At 36.7% G+C, this 21,896-nt stretch overlaps 1 protein-coding gene across 2 annotated transcripts in view; it reads left to right on the top strand.

Moving 5' to 3' along the window:
- Vcl (vinculin) overlaps positions 1 to 21,896 on the top strand; it is a 110,370-nt gene that overhangs the window by 39,007 nt on the left and 49,467 nt on the right. For both annotated transcript variants that reach the window (XM_074079207.1, XM_074079209.1), the window contains exons 3-6: positions 17,946 to 18,096; positions 18,255 to 18,363; positions 20,106 to 20,228; positions 21,437 to 21,597. In XM_074079207.1, the coding sequence (XP_073935308.1) occupies positions 17,946 to 18,096; positions 18,255 to 18,363; positions 20,106 to 20,228; positions 21,437 to 21,597 (544 nt within the window). The remainder of the gene's footprint in view (positions 1 to 17,945; positions 18,097 to 18,254; positions 18,364 to 20,105; positions 20,229 to 21,436; positions 21,598 to 21,896) is intronic.

Here is a 21,896-nt window from a genome sequence, read left to right on the forward strand (position 1 = left end):
TATTTTGTATCATTGTCATTATCATCAACAGCCAACTGCAGTAGTAATTATAATTTATGTGTAATTGATTGATTAATGGGCTAGACATACTTATTGGCTAATTGAGTATTTATTGATTGTCTTCTCTTTGTCTAGCATGTTCAGTGCTAAATAGAATAGCAGTACTTATCAGTGTACAATGAATGCTCACTTGTGAGATGTATTATAAGTAATTCATTAATAGTTTACATTAATGAAGTGCCAAAGTTTATTAATGCATTGCTTTAAGAAAATAAATTTAAAAAATTAAGAAAATAAATCAGAGCTGGTGACTCACACCTGTAGTCCTAGCTACTCGGGAGACTGAGATTGGGAGGATTGTGGTTTGAGGCCAGCATGGGCAAATAGTTTGCAAGACCCCCAATCTCCAAAATAACTAGAACAAAATAGACTGACAGTGTGGCTCAAGTGGTAGAGCACCTGCTTTGCAAGTGCGAAGCCCTGAGCTCAAACCCCAGTCCCACCAAAAAATAAATAAAAACTAGCCAGGAGGTGGCAGTGGGCAGGGTTAAAAAAATTGAGCATATTCAAAGTCACATATATAATAATATCTCTCTCATTCCTGCTTACTATTTTAAAAAAAACTCACTAAATTACAGCGTAATCTTTTGCTTTTCATTATTTTCTTTAGTGGAAGAGAAGTTAGTGAAATTATAGCTTATTCTGGTTGGGAATTGTGAGCAATCCCAGGTACACACATGGGGTCTGTTGGGGTATGTCATATATGTGCGTTTTATTTTTCTATGTATCCTGGAGAAACAAAAGTGAAAACTGCTGCTGCAGAGAAATTTTTAAATATTTTAAGAAGTTTCAAGTTAAAGAGCTGTAATACATACTGATTTCATAAAAAGAATGTAGAGAACGAAAGCTGTCATTGTAGGTAGGAATGGTAGAAAGCCGCTTCATATGGGAAGTGGGACTTGGGAGGACAGATGAAGGAAGAAGGAAGGACAATACTCTAGATGCAGTGAGGAAGAAACAGTCCCGGTGGGTGTGACAGGAGCTAAGCTTAGTGAGGTAGTTTGGGTCAAGTGATGAAGGCCTTGAAAGTCCGGAAGAGGACATTAGAATTGGGCAGCAGAGAAGCTTTGCAGTTCTTGAGCAGTCAGATGACAGCATGGAATTGGTTTTTCAGAAGATTCAGAGCCAAACGGAGAATGAATGACAGGTGCTAGTCCTGTAATGAAGGAGAATAAGCTGTATGTCTGACTGACCAGATTCATTTTCTGTCAGTATGGGTTTGCTTCAAATTGATTTCTTATAGGTGAGAAATATTTATGGTGAATTATTTTATTGGTGTTGGAAAAAATGCCTTCATAGTATTCAATGGAGTTGTTCTTATTTCTACAATGGAGCAGAAATGAGTAAAGAAGACTGTTCTTGGACCTTATCCATAGAGTGTTCAGTATCTAAATGCATCAAAAGGTGTCACTTCTGTGGTGGTTCTTGTGATAGGAACTCCTTGAAAAGGGCATAGTGCACATTATCAGTTGGCAGGCAAATGACAGTTGCATTTAGAACTGTGAAGTGTTGTCACATTCAGTCTGCTCGGTGCTTCTCTGAACAGTCTGTGGAAATCGTCAAAACCTGGATTGATTCACCAGCCTGGATTATTTCTGAAACATAAATAAAAGAATGTTACAAAAATACTGTGTGAAAGGGTGCACTATTGCTACATGATTGCATAAATCATGTTTCCTGGGGAAATTACTTTGTTTCAACCCTTAAACTTTACTAGTTAAGTGCAATTATGGTATGTACCTATAAGATAATAATATGTATTCATGTACCAAGAAGAAATTTTAAAGAGATTAAACATACTTGAATTTAATTTAGCCCTCTTTGGCCTGAAGTAATAGTGTCTCATTTTAGATCACCAGCACTTATATTTAGCTTTTTCTTTGCTTTTGATCTTAAGTGCTCAAAACTAGTTTGTGATGTAATTTGTATTTTTAAACATATTTGTGGGTGAAAGTGCCTAGAGTTATCTTTTTTTCTAAGAATTGCTGTTTTAATCATACCCATTCAGTGCCCTTTACTTGTCGGGGGATAATGTACGTTTCTAATATTTAGGTTTAAAAAATTTTTTTTTGGTGATCCTTCTCATTGCTATTTATAAGAGAAGATTTTTGTCCCTTAACATGGATGACCAAGTTTCTGTAAGACAATCATTCATATCTGCCAGCTGCTTTGCTGCATTTTTGACCTAGAGCAAGCACTCAAACTTTAAATAGATCACCTTTGCACTTGCCACTTTAACATAGTTGTGTATGACTGTTCTATACCAACTTTCTTAAGCAAGATGATTTGTGAAGGGTTGAGTCTTCTTAATAATGGACTGAGTCATTTTGTAAATGTGCTGAAGACTTCTGAACAGCTTGACAGGGATTAAATCTTTGGTTTCCTTTATATGGCCTTCATGATTAAGAAATAAGCAAATAAAACTTTAAACATGTAATCAAAACCACATGATTGAAAGCACTCAGAGGACCAAAGAAGTACACATTTATGGAATACTTATTATTGGGCAAGTTTATGTATATATATTTTTATTTTCTCATGTAATTCTGAGAACACTAATTTTGAGATATAATCCATTTTACTGTTTTTTTTTGGGGGCGGGGAGGGGATTGAACTCAGGGCTTCATGCTTACTAGGCAGATGCTTATCACTTGAGCCACTCCACCAGCCCAAGATGTAATCCATTTTAAGTAAACCCATTTATGTATAAAAAGACTACGGTTTGACAAACTTTTAACTCATTCACGGTAAAGTGGCAGGACAGGTGTCCTCATTGGTGATCTCAGGGCTTCCAAGTGTATATTCTTCCAACAACCTGACCTTCCAGAAAGTAGGATACTCCATCCCTTGCCCTGCAGTTAGTACTAACTTTGTACCACTCTTAGAGGATAACAATTAGCACTTTTCTTAGAATTTCCCCCAATAGGAATAATACAGGTGTAATTTGTGATGTGCCACATTGTCTTACAACTCTTAAAATTGTAAAGATGTTGAACTAATAAAATTTCAAAAATTTAAGGAATCATAGAGATTGACCATAGATGCATTGACGTCATTGGCTGCCTCGGCGCTACCATATAAAAACAAACACCAAAAGTAATCAATGTACTTATTCCTTTATTACCTTGGCTCTTCCTATGTAGGTCTAGTCCCAAGTTAAGAAATTCTCAAGTTAAAATGATATTCTACAGTCATTTAAAAATCTTTATTGTTCCTTTTTTAGTAGAACCAGAAGAACCATATAAAAAGTAGTTCTATTTCTTAAATACCTTCTGTGACCTGGGTACTTTGTGTTATTTAATTCACTTCATTTTGCAGATGAAGCATCTGAAATTCAGAGCTTAGTAACTTTTTTTTTTTTTTTGGTGGGACTGGGGTTTGCAAAGCAGGCACTCTACCACTTGAGCTACACCTCCAGTCTATTTTGCTTTGGTTATTTTGGATATGGGGTCTCTTGAACTATTTGTCCCGCTGGCCTGGAACCTTGAGTCCTCTGGATCTCAGCCTCCCAAGTAGCTAGGATTACAGGCATGAGTCACCAGCGCCTGGCTTCAGTAACTTTGAAAGCTACCCAGTACAGAACTGCGACTCCCAAGACTTATGATCATGCCAGTATGCTAAGACATTTTTCCCTCTCTTCTAATAATACAATAGATATTGTGAGGCTTAAATGAGTAAAATAATGTATGTGAAAATGCCTGAAAGGGGGGGGTGCATTGGTGATGATTAGTTTCCTCCCACAGCTTCTCAATCTTTTTTTCCCTCAATTATTTTCCTCAAATAAATTCTATTACCTTGTCTTTTCTTTTTCTTTCTTTCTTTTTTTTTTTTTCCAGAGCTCTTGCCCTAGGGAGGCAGCTCTGCCACTGAGCAACACCTCCAGCTCTCTCAATTACTTTCAATGCTTTTTCTCACAGACTTCCCCCACCCCCCACCTAGGCTATAGTCTTCTGTCTGTAGTAAGACTTTTTGGTGGTCCTGAGGTCCACATCCTGGACTTCATAATGCTAGCAAAGTGCTGTACTATTGAACTACACCCCAGCCCTAAGATCTTTTTTTGACCATGATTGCTTATTTTTGTTTAATGTTCTTTCTGTATCCATTGAGATGATCACACAGTTTTTATATTTTCTGATAGTGAACCATCCTTGCATTTTTAGGATGAACCCAATTTGATTGTAATAAAAAAAAAAATACAGTGCTGAATTCAGTTAGCTAATAGTTTAAAAGAATTTTGCTTCTTCCTGAGGGACCTTGATCTATAATTTCCTTTTCTTGTTCTGTCTTTTCCGGTTTTCTATCAAGGTTATTTTAGGTTATAGAATAGGTATTTTCCTGGTCTTTAAAACAATTTACATAAAATATGGATTATCTGCTTTTGAAACTTTGGTAACACTTGTATCTAAAACTAGATCTGCTATCTTTTGGAGGAAGATACCTATTCATTTGGTTTCTTTCTCTTTCTCTCCCTCTTTCTTTTTATTATTTTTTCTTTCCTCCCTCCCTTTCTTTCCTTTCCTTTTCTTTTCATTTTTGTTTTCTTTCTTCCTCCCTCCCTCTTTTCCTCCCTTCTAAGCATACCTTTTAATTCACTTTAACACCTTTTGCTTAGAGCTTCAGCTGCAATGTCCCAGTGTTCTTGAGGCTGATATTTAAGCCACATCCTATAGATAAAAGTCAACTCTTTTTTGTCATTTGTATTCCCTGCCTTGGGCAAAATAACCAAAACCAAAAAATAATCCAAATACAGTTCACAACATAGGAACAGGACTACTACGATGAGAGAATATGGAGCAGTCCAAGAGCTGAGTGTTCTTGTGCCCCTCTTCTCCTTTCTGTCCTCCCTCAGAAAGACTGTGTGGTGTTCCCACAGTCCCTGCTCAGCAATAAGTGGGCAGCACTGCTCTGGACACTCTACATCTGACAGTGTGACTTTGCGGACCTGTGAGGTCCATGGTCCAGAGCCATAACTGCACCTTCTCATGCAGTTTTTTTTAACTGTCTAGTTCAAGTTTTCTTTTTTCTTTCTACACAGGACTCATGTAGTCAAGGCTGTCCTTGAGCTTGAAATCTTCCTGCCTCATCCTCCATATTGGTAGGATTACAGGTGTATACTACCATACCTGGCCCTAAGTCAGTTTTTAAATTCATCACAAGTCAATTTTTGATAATCTGATACTTTTCTAAGAAGTTAGCCATTTCATCTAAACCTCCAAATTTATTAATGTAAAATTAGTAGTAATCTTTTATTATTTTTCATTTCCATCGTATCTCTAGGTATTTCATCTTTTTTCTTGTTCTTCTTAGAGATTTATGTTTTATTATTCCTCCCAAAGATCTATTTTATTAAACTGTTCTCATATTTATTATTTACCTTTGTTTATTTGTTGCTGGGAATGGGGATTGAATCCAAGGCCTCTTCTTCCTTGAGTTTATTATTTCAATACCTTGTTTTCAATATTTTGTTCTTTATTTGGTTGGGTTTTTTTGGGGGGGGGCAGTGCTGGGGATCTAACCCAGGGCCTAGCACATACTAGGCAAGCACTCTACCACTAAGCCACATCCCAGCCCTCAGTCTTTATTTTTAATCTTTTTTGTTTGTTTGTTTTAAGATAAGCATGTTTAAGGCTCTAAATTTTTGTCTAAATCCTACTATAAGTTAGGTGATAGCTACAGGAGACTTTGTTGTTCAGTCCTAAATATCTTATAATTTTGAATGTGAATTTCTCTTTAAACCATGTGTGTTATTTAGGAGTACATTTTAAAGTTTTCAAACCTCTTTTTACTATCTTTTTTTTTTTAATTTCTAATTCAATTGCATTGAGCCAAAAATGGTTGGTATTAATATCAGTTCTTAGAAAGTCTTTCATTACATAGTAAGTGCTCATTTTGGTGCACAAGTTGTACTATATATACTTGAGGAGAAAGTATGTTCTCATTTGCTTTGATGTAGGGTCTTATTTATATCAATTAGGTCAACATATAAATATTACTGATCAAACTTTTATGGCCTGTTTGTCTATTGGAACTGTCAGTTTATGATTGAGGCATGTTAAGATCTCCTTTGTCAGTTTTGTACTTGTTGGTGTTGGCTTTATACATTTAGAAGTAATATTGTTAAGTTGGTTTTAAGTTTGTGCTTTCTCTGGGGTTCTAACTTTGGTTAATGACTTGTTGTTTATTACCCTTTTTTAGAATGACTTTCTTGTTTTGCAGTACTGGGGTTTGAGCTCAGGGTCTTATGTTTCCTAGGCAGGCACTCTACCATTTGAGGTACTTGCCAGCCCTCGAGTGTTGATTGATGTTTCCTGCTGTAGGCTTGTACCTGTAGACTTTGTTGTTCTTCTTTTTTTAATCCACAGTCTAGTTATTGTCACTTCCTTTCATAAGTGAAAATATTCTCTTATTGTGTCTATTCCATTTCTTTTTGTGTTTAGGTCATCCAATACATTCTGCTGTAAAACAGTGATTGTTAACTTTTTTCAGCATAAGGACCTTCAAATGATAATAGTGAGATTTTAAATTAGTACTTCATTAAGAAACGCATGAGAAGCTGGGAATGCTGGTACATTCCTATAATCTCAGCAATTTAGGAGGTGAAGGCAGGAAGAGTAAGAGTTTGAGTCAGCCTTGGTAAAGTTAGCAAGACCCTATCTCAAAAATAAAAGTACAAACAAAAAGGTCTGGGGGTGTGACTGAAGTGATAGAGTGCTTGCCTAGTATGCATGAGGCCCTGGATTCAGTCCTCAGTAGCACGCACACGTGCACACACACACACAAAGAGTTTAGTAATATTTTAAAATAAAATTTATTAATTACAATAGCCTCAGCATGCATTCGAAAACTACTAGTACCCATAACACACATTTACTTTAATCTAGTTCTTATTCATTCTGCTTCTACCATAACTCTGGCTTGAGATGGAGAAGGGACAACATAGGAGGACATGGACCTGTAGGTAGCAGAGTTCTTGATTGAACCTGGAAGGGTCAGAATCTCTTCTCCCTGTGCTGATGCCAGATTTGAAAAGGGAGTTAAGGAGAGAGAAAGAACAGGACTTTTAAGGATGCAAAGATTATGACTCATGCTCTTTCAAATGAGCTACTCACCAAGGCCTGAGGAGCATACAGCTTGAGCAGCTGTGCATGAAAACCCTCCTGGTCCCCAACATGCTGCTTCTTCCCCTTCAGTTACCCCTAGACTTGGGCAGACTGCCTGTTGTTTAAACGTGAAGTCAAAATCGGCTGCAAACCCTGCTAATCTCACCCAAAATAAAGAATTTAGTGAACCTATGGGATGTATGTGCATGTGTAAGAGTGTATATGAGTGTGTGAGTATGTTTTAGCTTTGTTATTTTGATATACGTGTTCTAGCAAAGAAGGGTTTGGTGTTATCCTTAAAGGATTTTGATCGTTGTCAGTTGTCAGTATGACTCATGGTGCTTTAATAATAAAAAAAAGAGTTTTTCTCCCTCAGCTTCATTGAGGTATAATTGACAAATAAAAATTGGTTATATGTAAGGTGTATCATATTTTAAATTTTGTTTTGAGTGTACATATGCAGTGACCTGTACTGTCACTCTGGCCTTGATAAAAATGAGAAGGCCATTTTGTACTGTATTGTACTTTAAGAAAGTTGGGACAGGGAAAGGAGTATACCATGGGAGAGAGCTGTAAGATCTTACAACTAGGAGTCTGGGGTTGGAACAGGATGTTTTATTTCACATTATCATGCTGTGTCTGATAGGGTGAATTGGTGCTGTGTACTTGCTACTTGAACTAGATTTAAGCATGTCATTGTACTCTGTGTTCCCTACTCCCTTCTAAAAACTAACTATGCCTGCTTTCACTCAGGTTTCTGGATGACTAATGGCTAAGGATCCTTGACCTTTCAAAATGGCAACTCCAGGAGCAAAGCCACAGAATAAGTCTATTTCTGCTGTTTTAACGTAAAATTTGTACCAAATGACTAGTGTTTAAAAGATACATCTCTCTGCATCTTCATATCCTTGCTGTATTCACATTTTTAATTTTTTAAGTTTTTGACAGTACTGGGGTTTGAACTCAGGGCTTTGAGCTTGCTAAGCAGGTACTCTACTGCTTGAGCCACATCAATAGCCCTAAATTAGATTTTTTAAAAAAAATCATGTATATAACACACAAAGATCTGAGGAGGGTTTGAATTGATTATAGAGGTGGTACTTCCTATTTGAGGGTTGCTAGCATGGCTGAAATATATCAGTTGCTAATGCCTAAAATTTCATTCCTTTGGTTAATAATTTAAAACTTACTTAGTGAAGGGAGAATTTTTGAAGACTTAGCAGTCATTTTCAGCTATTACCTTTAATTGAGACTAGACTCTGACATGTAGGAAAGTAGAAAGAGTGCTCCCTTCCTTACCTGCTGGCTTCTCACTAGACCTTACATTATGAAGGGTCTGCACTTAACCTTCGACTGAGGTATGTATGTAGTCAGAGAAAGAGGAGTCTTAAAAGAAGGTGTTTATCATGCAGTTAAAGTTATTAAATGTAGGCATTTAAATATGCTATTACTTTTATGAATCTTGACATTTCTCTCCCCCTCTCCCTCCCCCTTCTCCTCCCTTTTGTGGAACTGGGTTTTGAAGTCAGGTTGTGTTTGCCAGGCAGATGCTTCACTACTTGAGCCATGCATCTGGCCCCATTTTTTCATTTTTAAGAATATGGTTAGCCTCTCAGACTGGAAGGTGATCCTAGCCTTTCTTTTTTTTTTTTTCTTTTCTTTTTTTTTAATTTTATTATTCACTTGTGCATACAAGGCTTGGGTCATTTCTCCCCCCTGCCCCCACCCCCTCCCTTACCACCCACTCTGCCCCGTCCCTCTCCCCCCTTACCCCCTCAATTCCCAGCAGAAACTATTTTGCCCTTATTTCTAATTTTGTTGTAGAGAGAGTATAAGCAATAATTGAAAGGAACAAGGGTTTTTGCTGGTTGAGATAAGGATAGCTATACAGGGAGTTGACTCACATTAATTTCCTGTGCGTGGGTGTTACCTTCTAGGTTAATTCTTTTTGATCTACCCTTTTCTCTAGTTCCTGGTCCCCTTTTCCTATTGGCCTCAGTTGCTTTTAAGGTATCTGCTTTAGTTTCTCTGCGTTAAGGGCAGCAAATGCTAGCTAATTTTTTTAGGTGTCTTACCTATCCTCACCCCTCCCTTGTGTGCTCTCGCTTTTATTGTGTGCTCAAAGTCCAATCCCATTGTTGTGTTTGCCCTTGATCTAATGTCCACATATGAGGGAGAACATACGATTTTTGGTCTTTTGGGCTAGGCTAACCTCACTCAGAATGATGTTCTCCAATTCCATCCATTTACCAGTGAATGATAACATTTCGTTCTTCTTCATGGCTGCATAAAATTCCATTGTGTATAGATACCACATTTTCTTAATCCATTTGTCAGTGGTGGGGCATCTTGGCTGTTTCCATAACTTGGCTATTGTGAATAGTGCCAAAATAAACATGGGTGTGCAGGTGCTTCTGGAGTAACCTGTGTCACAGTCTTTTGGGTATATCCCCAAGAGTGGTATTGGATCCTAGCCTTTCTTGATCTCTGAGACACCTTACCCAGATGGGAAGGAAAGGAAAGAAAGGGTTGAGAAGGGTTCAATCCTTAGTTGGTGGAGTGGCTCAAGTGGTAACGCTCAAGCGTGAGGCTCTGCGTTCAAACCCCAGTACCACCAAAAAAAGAAAAAAATTATTAAGAAGGGTTCAATCCTAGTGGGGGGTGGGGGGGAAGGAAGGTAGAGAGAGGGAGACAGAGACAGAGACTAATAGCTTGGATGTGGTAGCACAGTCTATAATCCCAGTACTTGGGAGGCTAAGGCATCATGATGTTGAGCCTGGGCTACACAGTGAGACCCTGTCTCAGAAAAACAAATAAAACAAAGATCATCATCATTGATGAGTTTTACCTGTCAAATGATTATGCCATGACCAGAGCGATTACAACTTCCAGTGAGGGAGGTACTGGGTGCAGTGGCCACAGTGGAGAAGGCCTTGCTCATCAATCAGCTGATTGTGTTCTCTGACTTCCTTCCTTCCACCTGTTTCCTTCCCCTCTCAATGCGTTGTATGTCAGATATTTGTATGGGCTCTTTGAAACAGAGGTCCCAGGATGTAAACACCTGTTTCCCTGAGTGTGCTTCAAGGCACTCCAACTTGTGTGTGTGTGTTGCAGTTTCTATAACCTACGTATTTATACTGTCTAAGGTCAGTTTTTATTTTGTGTTTTTGTTAAAACAGTGAATCTGATATAGGATGAGTTGCCTCTATCCCCCCCTGACATGGTTGTTTTGGGGGGAGAGTAGGGTGAAAGTTTAACTTGTTGAATGTTTCAGATAGTTCTCATTTTAAATTATGGGTCAGAATACGTCTAAATAGATTCAGTCAACTATCTGCTTTATATTATTAATATAATATATATATTATATTTTATGTATTTATTATTTTTTATACATTAATTTATATTATTATTATTTTGATTAAAGCTCTCTTTCCTTTCTGTGACCAAACTGGGAGTGGGGATGCCATGACTGACTTTTACAGAAGCTGACTGACAGTGTTCGGTTTCAGGATGAGGGACTTACCTGTACTTTGTAATAGTAGACTGCCCTCCCAACTTGAATCATGCCAATTACAATGTATGTTGTTTTTTCACGGAAAGTGTGTGTGTGTGTGTGTGTGTGTGTGTGTGTGTATGGGGAGGAGCAGAGGGAGAGAGGGAGAGGGAGAGGGAGATACTGTAAAGAGAATCATCTTTACAAGTAGTGCCCAGCTTGTGAAGGTACTTAACATGCACAAACAAGAACCTGGGTTTGATTCCCAGAAAACACTGCATTTAAAAAAAAATTCAGCTTAAGTTCAAGCCACTTAATTAGTAATAATTTAAATTACCTGAAACTGAGAAATTTGAAACCTTCTTTTACGTTGTTTAAAATTATGCCAGATGGTAATTCTGGGAAGAATGAGTGAGCATATTCAGCTATTCCATGAGGCTGTCATTGGTCCCTTTGATCTAAAGCATAAGCATTTTCTGGTAAATTAAGTTAATTACTTAAAGGCAGAGAGAAGTCTTCTCTGTAGTGGAAGACTGATTTAAAGTATCTTAAATCAGTATTGTTAGTATATAGTCAAGATATATGATTATTTAGGAAACTAACCATATCCCTAGTCACTTCTTAAAATTCAAATTTCTTTTTTAAAGCAGATTACTTTAAGAAACCAGGCAGCTTGAATGTTTAAATAAAATCACATTTTCCACAGGCAGGACAGACTCCTTCCTGTTTCTGATTGCTGGTTAGTCATAGTGGGATTTGTTTGGCTTTTATGAATGCCATTAAATTTTAATGTACAGATCAGATGTCTTATTGTAAAAATAATGGTACAGTGTCTGTTCTGGCCCTATCGTTTTTACCACACAAGGGAATCATTAGGGAAAATCAATTTGATTCCTGCAAACTCTTTCCATTTTATCTTTTTTTCCAATTTCCTTTCTTCATAATGGTTATTCCTAGCATTTGCATTTTTTTTTTCCAGTAACTGGGTCCTTGTGAATAGGTATAGCACAGGAGTTCTGTGGTGCTTGTTTATTTGCTATAATTTTATCAAGGTTTATGTTCCTTGGAAATAAAATCAAGTGCGGGACTATATAATGATTTCTTTGGGCCAAATGATTTCATGTCACCTCTACGTGGTGAAAATTAATTTAATGAGTAGTTATTGAGCATTTATTTTGTGTCCTATGAGTTCTTAATTAACAAGAGTGACAATATCCCTGACCTTGCTGAACTTACAGTCTTATGAGATGGAGACAACCAAATGGAGACAGTGTGATAAATCCTATGGGGACACATAAGGTGTCCACAGATTTGGGAGACAAGTGACGATTTCCTGAAGGCAAAGGGATTTAAAAGTGGAGTCCAAGAAAATAACAAGGGGGGTAATCAAGCAAAAGAGTAGTGGGAGACAAGTGCTTTAGGTAGAGGAAAGGGATGTGTAAAAACCTGAAGCAAGAGGTCAGGGTCTTCAACTTGGTTATTCGTATAGGACTTTTGAAATATTTCTCTTGAACATTTTTGAGGTTTTATTTATATATATATATATATATTTTTTTTCTTTTTTTTGACAGTACTGGTGGTTGAACTGCCATCCTCCTGTTTTCAGTCTCCCAAGTAGCTAGGATTACAGGAGTGAGCCACGAGTGCTCAGCACCGAGACACTCTTATCATTCCAGAGGTTCCAAGAGTTTTAGGAGCTCTATGCCAGGAACCCCGCCATGATCAATATAAACATATTATATATATATATATATATATATATATATATATGTTGAACTTGCTCTGTAGCCCAGGTTGGCCTCGAGGTCAGCATCCTCCTATCTCAAACTCTTGAGTGTTAAAAAGAAAAGAAAGAAATAGGTTCTCACACTCACAGGGCTTGGGTGTGTGTCAAGTGGTAGAGTACCTGCCTAGCAAATGTGAGACATGAGACCCTGAGTTCAAAACCTCAGTAATGCCAAGAAAAAAAAAGAAAGAAAGAAAGAAATAGATTAAAGCTCCTGAGTGTTGGGATTAGAGATGTCTATCAGCACACCTGGCTTATTTATTAATTTATTGAGATAGGCTGGCCTCAAAGTCTTGATTTTCCCACCTCAGCTCCCACATAGCTGAGATTACAGGTATGTACCATTGTGCCCAGCTTTCCATATTTATTTTTTATTGTATAACAAATAATATAATAGCTAACAAAATATAAAGGCTTCAATGAAAATGCATAACTTTTTAACACAAAAAATGATGTAAACATGAAACAAAAGATTATATAATAGTACAAAGGTTAGAAAGTGATAATTAAGAATTAAGTATTCTAAGATCCTCCTGTTGTTTGGGAAGGAGGTTAAAATGTAGACTCATTTTAGATTTTTAACATTCTCAGTAGGCATGCATAAATACTTAGGATAATCACAAACATTAGACATAGACTATATATCCTCTACAACAGGAAAGGGAAATAGAAGAAATAAGAAAAATAGAGATGGGCTGGAGGTATAGCTCAGTGGTAGAGCATTTACTTGCCTAGTTTTCCAGATAGAGAGAGAGAGAAAGAAAGGAAGAAAAGAAAGAAATGAGAGTGTGTGTGTGTGTGTGTGTGTGTGTGTGTGTGTGTAAGAAATAGAAAATAAATAATAAATAATTTCACATATCAATAATACTAATAAATGTAAATGAGCTACATTTTAAGTTAAAAAGTTGCTAGGTTGGGTTTAAAAATGTAACCATATGGTACTTTTTAAATTTTTTTGGCAATGCTAGGAATTGAACCTAGGGCCTCATGTATGCTAGGCAAGCACTCATACCACTGAGCGACATCCCCAGACCCTGCTACAAGGTATTTTTTAAAGATAATCCTAAAACATAAGGACAGAGACCAAATAAAATAAAGAAACCTGGTTTGCAAAATAGATATTTTGGCAAAAACATTACTAGAGATAAGGAGAGATACTATAATAGGTACAGGTTACCAGAAAGATATAAAACTATAATAGCAAGCTTCTATGTAGCTCATAAGGTAGCAAGACAAAAGGAGAAATAAGAGAAATTATGGACAAATCCATTGTTATGGGGGGGGATTTTTTTTTTGGGGTGAGGGCAGTACTGGGCTTTGAACTCGGCTTCAGGCTCTACTGCTTGAGCTATGCTTCCAGCCTTATTGGACTCTGGTTATTTTGGAGATGGTCTTGATTTTTGTCCAGGCTGACCTGCGTCATGATCCCCCTATTTTATGCTTCCTGCCATTGCTGGGATGACAGGCACAAACCACCATACAAGTTTTTTCCTTCATTGGGATAGGGTTTGACAAACTTTTTTGCCCAGGCTGGCCTGCACTGTGATCTTCCACATCTCAGCCTCCCACATAGCTAAGGATGACAGTTGCTCGTCACCACGCCCAGTTTGTGGGAGATTTTAACAGTCCATAATTAATAAGACAGACCCAAAAAGATGGAAGATTTTAAATTAAAATCAACAAACTTGAGCTAATGGAATGTGTAAAATAGTTCACCTAATAATTGAATTGTATTCTTTTCAAGCACACATAGAAAATTTGTAAGAATCGATCTCATGTTAAGCCATTAAGTTAGCCTGAACACATTTCAAAATTCCATCTTAGCACATCCTCTGACACAATGCATTTGAGAAATCAATGAGAAGATAACTAGAAGTGCTCTTTATATTTAAAATTATATTTGAAAATTTCCTAATAATTCATTGTCAGAGAAATCATAATGAAAATCATAATAAAAAATGCTATATATTAAAACCCATGGAACCCATAAACTAAAAGTTTAGATATTGAGAGCTAATTGTGAACACTGCTGGTGGAAGTATTAAATTGGTATCATCATTGTGAAAACCAGTTTGGTATTCTCTGGTAAAGTAGAATATTACACACACACACACACACACACACACATACACACACACGTGTTTTGGTTTTTTTTGGTACTGGGGTTTGAACTCAGGGCCTTGTGCTTGGCAGGCAAGTACTCTACCACTTAAATCATACCTCCAACCCTTTTTGCTTTTAATTATTTTTTAAATGCTTTCTTGCATTTATGCCCTAGCTGATCTGGTTTGCAATCCTCCTTTTTACGCTTCTCATGTCACTTGCATGACAGGCAGTCACTACCATGCTCAACTTTTATGGGTTGAGATGGGATTAAGACCTTTTTTAGCCAGGTGCTGGTGGCTCATGCCTGTATCCTAGCTACTGTGGGAGGCAGAGATCAGGAGGATTGCGGTTCAAGGCAGCTCGGGCAAATAGTTCATGAGACCTTATCTCAAAAAAATCCTTTATAGAAAGGGCTGGTGGAGTGCCTCAAGGTGTATGCCCTGAGATAAAACCCAGTACTACAAAAGAAAAAAAAAAAAAGTACATCACTGGAAAACAGTTGGGAAGTTTCTCAAAAAGATAATCATAGAATTATCATGCTAACCAGCAACTCCCCTTCTGGGTATATATTCAAGAGAAATGTAAACATCTGTCCACACAGAAAATTGTACATGAATATTTTTAACAGCATTATTCATAATTGCCAAAAGCTGCAAGCATCAGTATGTGAATAGGTAAAGCAAATTGTGCCATATACATGCAATGGAATATTATTCAGCTATAAAAAGGAATGGGTTTCTGATAAAGGTTACAACTTGCATGAACCTTGAAATCATTAAGCTAAATGAAAGAAGCCAGACAAGAAAGGTTACAGTGGTGTATGAACCATTTCATGTGACATGTGGGCAAAGTCATTGAGAAAGGAAGCAGATGAATGTTTATCCGTGGATGGGGGTAGAAGTGATAGGGGAGTGATGTGTACTGGGTGTCTTACTGAGATGACAGAGTTTTGACTCTAGAGAGAGGTGGTGACTAAACAGCATTGTGAATATGAAGTGCTACTGAATTGCACCCTTGAAAGTGTTATGCGAATGGTTGTATGTTACGTGAGTTTCGCTTCTGTGAAAATCTGGCATATCATTGATGCTGTTCCAAAGTTTGAGCACACACTGAATTGATGAGACAGTAAGGATGGTTTCTGTGCTCTCATCCATTGGAAATGTGAACTAGGATAATTTCTGCCAACTGTACTATGGCAGTGTTTGTTAAAATTACAAATGCCCATACCTTTGACTCATATTCCATTTTTAGGTAAAATGATGACTATTCAAGGTGGTTTTGTAGCAGGCTAATAAATTATGAACTATTACATTATTGTATAAAAGAATGAAGTGGCTCTTTATGTGCTTTTAATATAATTTCTGCAAGTTAGAAAAAGCAGAAGGCAGAATATGCATAGTATGATCCTATTTGTGTAAAGGGAGGGATTTACATTTTTGTTTCTGTCTGCCTAAAATGTCTAATGAAGACATTTTCATACAGAGAAAATAAGACATTGAAGGAAACTCAACATTGTTTCAAGTGGGATTGAACTTGAGTGCCTGCAAGACAGTGGAAGGAAGGAGATTTTTTTGCACTATATGTCCTTTTAGTTTTAAATGTATACATGTGTTTGGTAATATATGTGAATATACATATTATATAATTTTAAAAGTCCTAAAGTTGTTATTTAAAAATTAAAAAGAACAAAGCCTCTAGTCCCTTAAGAATGATAAAAAGCCACATCAAACAGGTCTTGCCCTTCACTGATAATTTGACATCAGTGTTTGTGTTTTAGCTTAGTAAAGTGTGTTTTGAGAGTTACATAGTGGCTTTTTACATCTCTCTATAGATACCTGCTATTTCCATAGTCCAGTGTTTTTTATGTAGTTGGAATTCTTATATTGGTTTAATTCTTTTTTTTTAACAAGATAACACTGCTTTGTACTTTTGGAGTTTTTGTATTGTTTCATTTGTTCCTTAACCCTATGAGGTAGGGATCACCACCCCCCACCCCAGCTGGTATTAGGCATTGAACCCAGGGCCTCAAGGCTCTTCCTCTTGCGCCATGCCCCAGCCATGTTTTTTTTTTTGTTTTTTTTTTCATTTTTCTTTTATTATTCATATGTGCACACAAGGCTTGGGTCATTTCTCCCCCCTGCCCCCACCCCCTCCCTTACCACCCACTCCGCCCCCTCCCTCTCCCCCCACCAATACCCAGCAGAAACTATTTTGCCCTTAATTCTAATTTTGTTGTAGAGAGAGTATAAGCAATAATAGGAAGGAACAAGGGTTTTTGCTGGTTGAGATAAGGATAGCTGTACAGGCCCAGCCATGTTTTTTTGTTTTTTTTTTTTTTTCCAGATAGGGTCTGTTAACTTTGCCCAGGCTGCTCTTGAATTGGTGATCCTCCTGCCTCCCCCTCTTGAGTAGCTGGGATTTCAGGTATATTGGCATAGACTACTATGCCCCCCATTTTCTGTGTTTTAAAATGAGAATATATAATATTGGGTAAGAATTTTAACTTTAAGTAACTTACTCCTTTTGTTTAAAATTAGAATAACAATGGGTATATTGAATATAAGATTAGAGCAGTGGATCTGTTAGTTTCTTTTCAACTCTGTATGGATAAATAATTGAATAAAGGAGTACTAGTGCAAGAGGTTCAAGAAGAATTCTTGTTTCATATATTTTGGGTTTCTCTTGTAAATGAATTCTCCCCACCCCTACCACCCAAACCCTTGGCTGATCTGTTGGTCTATTTTAATCTATATTTATATATTAAACTGGTTCAGCTATGAATGCTAGTGATCCCCGTGATTTTTCAATTAACAATATAGTTTTATAGGGCTGTTTTCAAACAGGCCTGTGAATTTGTCAAACAAGTCCATTTAGCTAGATGAATGAGAAATTTGTGTTTTACTTTCTAATTTTACTTTGTGTTTCTTCCTGTTCCTTTGCTTTGTCCAGTTATTAAATTTCATTCACACAATGCTTTGACATTTTTATTTCCAGATGGTAAATCTGAAAATGCTACCAAGGATTTCAGGTCTTTATTCCATGCCTTTTAATGACAGTGTGTAAGGTTGGAGGAATAAGGAAACAAAGGAGCTACAGAGATATAGCAAATATCTATAACCTAAAGTAAAAGTTCCCAAATGTGTTCTTGTCATTTTTTTGTTGCCAAGAAATAACAAAGAACAAGTTACTCACAGGTTTAGTGCACTGAATGAATATGCCGTCACTAATGGGAGATTTTAAAATCTAAAAACCTAAGTATTATTTTGAGTTGGTCTTGGCTATTTTCCATATAGAGAAAAATATGAAGTTATACGCATTTATATTCTTTGTATTTGCATCTGATGGTGTTAAGTTTGGTTCTGCTAGGGAGTTAACCTATTTTTTTCTCTCCCCCACCCAGGGTAGAGAATGCTTGCACCAAGCTTGTTCAGGCAGCACAGATGCTTCAGTCAGACCCTTACTCTGTGCCTGCTCGGGATTATCTCATCGATGGATCAAGGGGCATCCTCTCTGGCACATCAGACCTACTCCTTACCTTTGATGAGGCAGAGGTAGGTAATCTGAGGTTTCTGCAGACCTCTCCCAGACAAAAAGCCTAGTTTTAAAGAATAATTGGATGATTGTTTAGAACAACTAAAGAGCCAAACATTGCCATGTTTTCTATGTGTTGTTCACTGTCTTGACTGAATCTTCTGAAATACATTTTTAGGTTCGTAAAATTATTAGAGTTTGCAAAGGAATTTTGGAATATCTTACAGTGGCAGAGGTGGTAGAGACTATGGAAGATTTGGTCACTTATACAAAGAATCTTGGACCAGGTTAGTCATATTTAATTTTTATATAATACAGTTTTTAAAATGAATTGTCTGTGTTGGATCAAGAGGAAAGGTTCCTTCCTATAGCTTTTTGCAGAAGATATGTGATGCATTGGGCTTTCAGGTGTCTCTTCTGTGTTGATGGCACTATGTTGGGCTTCTACTGAAGAGACAACATTGTCTCTGAAATCTGTGTTTGCTTTCTATAATCCTGACCCTGTTAAATGAATGAAACCAGACATTGCAAAAGTTGTTGGAGAATGTAGAAAATATTTTTATAGTATTGTAATGCTGAAGGCCACCCTCAATCCTGATCTCTCTATTCCATATTACATGGCATTCCTTCACTGTCTGCCAGCTGGCCTGAAGCTCTTCATGAATTCTTAACTTGCTAATTAGGCTGTATACTATTATGGATTCATGCCTTACCCTAAGGCTGCATAATATAATCAGGCCTAGAAGGAGAGAAGAGCTGTTGTGGTTAAATCTCATTTTGAAATAATGATTTAGACATCTGAGTATTGAATATTCAAAATACACAGATTCTAGCTTTTGATGTTGTAGAGAGTCCTGAAAGTATGAATGAGACCAATGAAAAGACAGAGTAGGCACTTAACTTGACACTTATCAGCTTTTAAAGTTCTTTTGTTTATGTGAAATGTGGATTTTTACTTAACAGTATTTTTATCAGGGCCTAGTGTAGTCATTTTGTAAAGTTAACAGAGCTTCTGAGCCATTATTGAAGATCATCTGAAAATGACTTTCTTTGATAGCTACAGGGGTGTATTTTTTTTTCTTTTTTGTGGTGCTGGATATTGAACACAGGGCCTTGTGCACACTTGGCAAGTGCTGTACCACTGAGATATACCCCCAGCCCCGACCTGTACTTTTGAAACTTTCTCATAGTACTGTAAATAAATTTATTTCCCCAAATGGAATTTTATGCAAAATCCCAACCAACAAAATGAAGCTACTCTGTGTGAAGCAGAGGCAGTCCCACCTCTGTCCCTTCCTTAGGTTTTGATGGTCTAAGAAAAAACTTAAGAAATTCTAGAAGCAAATAAAAAATCAAAGCTTTGGAAAATCACATAGCACCTTTGAATAATAGCCACAGTAAACATGACATACTAGCACATTGATTCCAAACGACTCCATGCTTGCAAACACTGCCATCCCTGTAGAGATTGCTTTTAGAATATTCCTATTTGTTTCTGATTTTAAAATGGTATATACTTATTTTGGACCAATTTGGAAAGTAGAGAAAAATATAAAGATGAAAAAGCACATCACTGTCATTCTTAGAACTTCTCTCAGTTACTACATTCAGTGCTAGACTATATGAGATTCTCATATAGCATAACACAGCATCCAGTCACACAGTATAAAACCTATATGCATAGTAGCCTGGCAAAATATTTTTCTCCACTTGTGAATTAATTTTTTTTACAAATTATTTATTTTCATTTCATATTTTTAATATTTATTCATTTCAGTTTTTAAATATTTGGGAATGTAGATAAGTCAATATGGAAATTGTATAACTTAGTGTTTTCATTTACTACATTACTTTCATTGAAAAGAATACAACTGCATAAATGCTGAAGTTCAGTGATAGTGTCTCTTGTGTAAATAAGTGGGCAGTCACTTCGGACTTTGAATGTAATTCATAATGGATTTAGGCTGAGAAAGACAGACTCTAGCATGTTTCACTATTCATCCTACACAATTCATTCCTTGTGTGGCAGGAATGACTAAGATGGCCAAGATGATTGACGAGAGACAGCAGGAATTGACTCACCAGGAGCACAGAGTGATGTTGGTGAACTCAATGAACACTGTCAAAGAGTTGCTTCCAGTTCTCATTTCAGGTATTTTCTTCTTGTACTTAGAGGTAGAAAAGTTAACATTTTTGTTTTGCTGTTTCAATGCATGTCCTTTAAGCCTGGGTAAAGATGAGATCTGATTGGTTGGGTGTTACATGTTGGCTGCAGCTGATTGGCTGAGAAGCCAGTATTCATTTTCTCTGATGCTCTTCTCCCACTGCTCTTTCAACTAGCGAAAGGGATTTGCACTTATAAATGTCAGTATGAGCTAGCACCTCATGGTTTATGTAATTATCTTAGTCAAGTTATGGGTTAATTATTTTAACTCTCAATGGGCAGCTTTATTTTTAAAGTCTTATGAGGCATGTTACTGTTGACCCCTCACCTGCTTTAGTGTTTCAGGTAGTAGCTAAAAATGGAAATGTTCATCTAAGAGTTCAGAAAGCCCTTATATATCCTAGAAAACAAAAGTTTGTAATTAGAATCTTATCATCTGCATGGAACATATGTAAATCTATATATCTATATATAGTTTGTCTTTGTTTTGCTGTGCTGAGGGTCAAACCCAGATCCTTGCATATGCTAGGCAACTGCTTTATGTCTGGGCTACAGCACTAAACTTGGAAATATGTTTTGGGGTCAACTGTTTTGTGTGGCAGAAGTTGTTGGTAAGATGGTTTCTTTTTAATGTGAGTAACTGAATAAATAATTAATTTTTGCTTACAGATTTTTAATTTTTTATGAGAAGATACTCTCTTTATCCAATACTCCATATTATTGTTATATTTTTCTTTACTTTGGGAGTTAGAAAATCCCTGATGTATAGTAAGGAAAATCCTAGAAGATAAACTTGGTATTTGGGTTGCTCCACTGGGATTGGGGGCAGCAGGATACTCCATGGTTTTGCTGATGGTTTTCATCCTGTCCCATTAGCTTTGTATTGGATAGGGCCCAGGGTGATAACCAATTTAGGAAGTTATTAGCTATTTTATGATTGTAGGTAATCAGTATATGTATATTAAATTAGTTCCCTAGTCATGTTCTGGTGTTATTTTGTACCTTGAGTTTTCTTACAATGAAAGTTTCTGATATTGGGACTTAATTGGTAGATTTGCAACATTTATTTTGTATGTTCTTTTTTAAGACTGTAGAACCCCAAGCAATGTATTCAAAGTGTGGAAAATGTGTGAATATTGTTTTACAACAAAATTAAATTCCAAACTTAGTTTCTGATCTTTTGTTTATTTTTATAGCTATGAAGATTTTTGTAACCACTAAAAACTCAAAAAATCAAGGAATAGAAGAAGCTTTAAAAAATCGCAATTTTACTGTAGAAAAGATGAGTGCTGAAATTAATGAGATCATTCGTGTTTTACAACTCACTTCTTGGGATGAAGATGCCTGGGCCAGCAAGGTAAATGTTATGGGAGGAGGAATACAAAAAATTCCAAATTCTCCCCTCCTGGGGGATTTTGATTGTTATCAGTCTCACATTTTATCTTGTAATTGTGTGTAATATAAGCATGCTCATGGTGAAGGTACTGTCTTCTTCACTTCTTTTTCATTGGTTTGCTACCCTTGCAAATTTCCCTTGTTTCAAAGAAAACAAATAAATAGGTATATAGGGTGAATATTGGTAGAAGGCTGAGGCGTTTGAAGCCTTTTCTTCAGGCTAAATCTTTTATTGGAGATACAGGCAATAGGGGAACACAC

Source organism: Castor canadensis, chromosome 7 (assembly GCF_047511655.1).
Source record: "Castor canadensis chromosome 7, mCasCan1.hap1v2, whole genome shotgun sequence".
NCBI lineage: Eukaryota > Metazoa > Chordata > Mammalia > Rodentia > Castoridae > Castor > Castor canadensis.